The following is a 4520-nucleotide window of genomic DNA, read 5'->3' on the forward strand; positions in this document are numbered from 1 at the left end:
GCCTTAACACACACACACACACACACACACACACATGCGCGCACGCGCAAGCAAGCAAATTGCCGTGCGCCATTCGGGGAGATGAGACGTGCTGCGGAATGCTGCTCAGTCCACGTCTATCGAAATTCGATTTTAGCAATTGTACTATCAAGTTTTGACTGAAATAATTTTCAACTACCTGATTATCGGGGTGCAACATAAAAAACAATATTCTACCCAACAATAGAGTACAATTTCACTTTTTCCGTTTAATGCAATGGACAAATAATTCTATTTTACATAAAGAGTCTTAAAATACAGCACTTATAAAACCTCGATTAGCAGAAAGCAGAGATAAAATTATTTAAGTGCAAAGGCACTTCTGGAACCAGGATTTTGTGTTGCACTCACCATCCGACATGATGTACAGGAATGTCATTTCAACAACCCTGTAGTCTGAGAGAAAATAGATTTCATATTACAAAAAGCATGAAGCTGTAAGCTATACATATTCTTGCGACAACTGCTACAGTCCTTACGTTTCAAGTAGAAGAAATAATTTAAACCTTAGAGAAAATAATATATCTTTAAACTGCGGGGATGTGTACAGCCTCTAAAAGAATACGGAAGGCTTAGGTTTGTGATGTTTCATATCGTCTCTTGTGGTTGAATACACAGATGATACAGGCCTACAGGGACTCCATCTTACAACTGACTCATCGCAGTGTGTTTCTCCAGAACTTCGAGGTAGTCCGGCTCGGTTTTAAGTTTGTTGGATAGCAAAGGGTGCTCGTTTTTGGACTGTGCAGCATATTTCCTCGGGGTCCCGTAGAGAACAGTTTTGTTTAATCGATCCTGGTTAAGCCGCCGGGTGGTTTCGTATGGTGCAATGAAGGATTTTTTGGGTAAAGTGCAAAAGTTATAGCTGAGCGGCCCGGATTGGGGCAGATCCTTCGCTCTCTCCACAATGTTTTGGTAAAGCAGCTCCGGTTCGCGGTTTGCGCACGGCTGCTTATCAATGAACTCCACTGTGCTTATGGTGAAAGCCGGGCTGCGATCAAGTTCCTCCTTTTTGGGGTCGAGCGTGTTGAAGCTCAGCTCCTTCAGGTTCCGGAAATAGGCCACCTGCTCGCTCTCCTTCTGCATGTAGATGGGGTTCTGACACATTTGACCCACAGGCGGAGGGATGTAGTTATAAACATGGTTCTCGGTTTTATCCGCGCTGGCGTCCGCGTGGTAAGAGCCGTACTGTACTTGGAAGGAGTTCAAGTCCAAACGGTTGTTGGCTCCCGACGGGACGCTCTCAACTCCCTTGCGACGTTTGAGGACAAACACGAACAATCCCGCCCCGAAGCACACGGACAGAATGAAAACAACGAGCAGTCCCAAGATCAGAACGGACAACGGCACCTCCGGGGGCATCTCGGGCACTCTGTCAGTTGGGGTTACGGCAGGTGAAGGGGTCGCCTCTGTACTCGAGCTCACTACAGTGGGAGTTTTAGTCACAAGGACGGTTTCTTCGTTTTCAGGGCAAATGGCGTCGTTTCGGAGGGAGCGCAAAAGCCTGCCCGCGTGCTTGGATGGTGAATCGCACGTAATTTCATTCACCACCACGCTGGTGCTGGACAGCTCCATCCAGTTCTTGAGCTCAACGATGTCACAAGTGCAGTCCCACGGATTTTCCTGGAGATCGATTTGAATGAAGGCGGAGAGCTGGTCGAGCACCCCGCGCACTGGGAGATGAGAGAAATGATTGTTTCTAAGATTAAGCCTTGTCAGCATGGTTCCACCGAACACATTGTCGGGAAGTGATCTCAGTAGGTTATTATTAAGAAACAATAGCTGCAGATTGTGCAGCGAGTTGAATGTAAGGGGTAAAATCTCTTTAATGATGTTATATTCCAGGTAGAGATATTGCAAGCTTTGAAGTCCAGCGAATAAAGAATGAGACAGACTTTCAATGTAGTTGCCGTTTAGATAGAGCCTTCGAAGACTCGTTAGATTCTCGAAAGCGCCGTCCTGAATGATTGCAATTCTGTTGTTTCCTAAGTGCAGAAGCTCAAGGGAGCTGTACTCGGTCAGATCCGTTCTGTATATGGTTTGCAAATAGTTACCGGTTAAATGCAGTTTCTTTGGATATGATGGTTTGGGTTGCAGTTCGGAGATATTTTGAAGTTTGCGTTCCTGACAGTTTATGTTTATTCCACTGTCCGGATTTTGCGAGGTGCACACGCATATGCTCGGACATGTCATCGGAACAGGTGACCGTGTCTGGTACACCATTATAGGCCCGAAGACGTGTTTGTCTCTGGACGTGACGCGCGGAGTGGGACGGTATCTCATTTTGGGGGGACGTGATGCCTTTGGGGCTCTTGTCGGTGTTACTCGGGCCCGGAGGGTTGGAGACGGAGCCTGGTATTGCGAATCAGACGGCGGCTGCATTGCGCGGTGACTCGCGTCTCCAGGATTGCGTCTAGGGCAAAGGTCTTGCTTTATCAACTGCGTGACGTCTTTACCGTGCAGTCTGAATGGCGTCTCGCACACGATATCCCCCATATAGACCGAAATTGTATCCAGCCAGGCTTTCAGGGGTATCAAATCACAAGTGCAATTCCAAGGATTCTCTTCCAACTGAATTTCCATTATTCCACCTATGTGTTCTAAAACACCAGCAAACGGCAACGTCTTTAGTCGATTTCCCCTTAAATCCAAATGCGTCAACATGACAAAGCGGAATATGTTATTAGGAAGAGAGAGCAAAAGGTTGTCGTTGAGTATCAGCACTTTGAGTTTATTCAGTTTGTTAAACGCCCCCGCTTCGATGGCACTAATGTAATTGTAATCAGCTTGCAAATACTCCAAACTCTCCAGACCAAAAAAACTGTCCTCCCTTATGATTTCCAAATTATTATTATTGAGATGGAGACGCTTCAAGTTTTTTAACCCATTGAATGCCCCTGTCTTAATTTCCTGCAAGCCATTATTACCCAGATGAAGAGATGTTACATTACCATAATTGAAGAATTCGTTTGGACTGAGCTTGGTGAGAAAGTTCCCATTCAAAAAGAGTTGGCTGATTTTGTTTTGCGGAGGCTGAAACTGACTGACCGTGGTGAAACCCTTGTTTTCACAGTTGATGTTTAACGCGTTCTCCTTGTCCTCGCAGGAGCACCGGTTCTTGCAAATGTCTTTGGAAGTTTTGCGGCTCTCCGTCTTTGAAGGGAAAGTGGTGACCGTTAAAACACTCAGTAGCAAAATGTTGTTCAGCATTTTTACATCAACAATGCCGAAAGACCCAGCATCAATGTGCAAATCTCAAACCCAGGCATGCACAAGCCCAAGAAAAGATGCGGCTTTTTTTCAAAAGGCGCACCAAAGCGAACTGCTCTCCATTGACCCTCCTTAAATCCCAAGACGCAAAATATAGAAGACATCCATCACCGAGCGTGCTGTGACCGCTGCTGGACCAAACACACCGCCGTCCTTCGCAATATTCGTGAAATCCTGGGGTAATGACCGAGCATTCATGCGGCAGTTTAAAGCGCATCCGAGGCACCACAGTACTAGGCAGCGCGGAGTCACAGGGCTTAAACTGTTTTCTCACCTGCGGTCGGAGATATTTTCACATTAAACCAACTTCACGCCTGTGATCCCGCATGGCGAGTCAACTTGACGGTGCGTGATGCGCAGGATAACTGTGAGCAAGGCGAGCGAGGTTCAGTGTGAGGAGAGATGGACTCCGCGCTTGCTCGCTGGCTCACTCCCACCAGGAATGTGCGTGTGCGTGTGTGTGTGTGTGTGTGTGTGTGTGCGTGTGTGTGTGTGTGTGTGTGTTGGATGAGTGTGTGAGCTCTGCATGAATTTTCAACGTCACCAGTCATGAGTAAGTAAAAGTTTGTGTTTTACATTGTTTTTTGCAATAACGTATTACAACACAAACATGTTATTATTATTATTAGATTTTTGCTATGCTTTTACCAACTACACTTATCGTTGTTTGTAAACTCTTTTTTAATAAATTCATTTATATTGAATTAATATTTGAATTAAAATGGATTTATGTTTTATGTCTATGTAGCCTATCTTGTTTTACATTTTCTACTTTTTACAGGATTTTATGTTTCTATTTTATGTTCCTTGATCAGAATGCTTTCATTTTAAATGAAAAAACTACAATGGATTGCTATGAATATATCTGTGTTTTGCCATCGGGTTTTGATGACAATTTGCGTACTTGTTCTGTGTGACGCCACTAGGAGGGGCACGTGTCTCCCAAAATATATATGTCAAAATGTATTTTATTTTTGAAGTAGCAGTGCTTTCTGCAAATAACGTTTGCACACCAATGCATCTTTAGCATTATGAACTGACGGACAACACGTTGAACTATAAGCACGAATCAGGGGAAAATACAGTACTGTAGAGTACCACAGGAATATGTACAGTTTATATTAATTTATATTATGTATTTTTATTTACAGAAAAAAAACATTTAGCCTCAATTCAGGTCTCACAATGTAACTATGAAGTAAAGTGCCATT

The 4520-nt window shown here is 44.4% G+C and overlaps 1 protein-coding gene across 1 annotated transcript; it reads right to left on the bottom strand.

The window, feature by feature from the left end:
• Positions 1–684: 684 nt before the first annotated feature.
• On the bottom strand, positions 685–3249 carry slitrk2 (SLIT and NTRK-like family, member 2; the record flags this gene model as incomplete). The annotated part of the gene is made up of 1 exon (XM_079480383.1): positions 685–3249. The coding sequence occupies one exon, from the start codon at positions 3247–3249 to the stop codon at positions 685–687; it is 2565 nt and encodes an 854-aa protein (XP_079336509.1).
• Positions 3250–4520: the final 1271 nt, after the last annotated feature.

This window comes from Barbatula barbatula (assembly GCF_947034865.1).
Source record: "Barbatula barbatula genome assembly, chromosome: 18".
Lineage (NCBI taxonomy): Eukaryota > Metazoa > Chordata > Actinopteri > Cypriniformes > Nemacheilidae > Barbatula > Barbatula barbatula.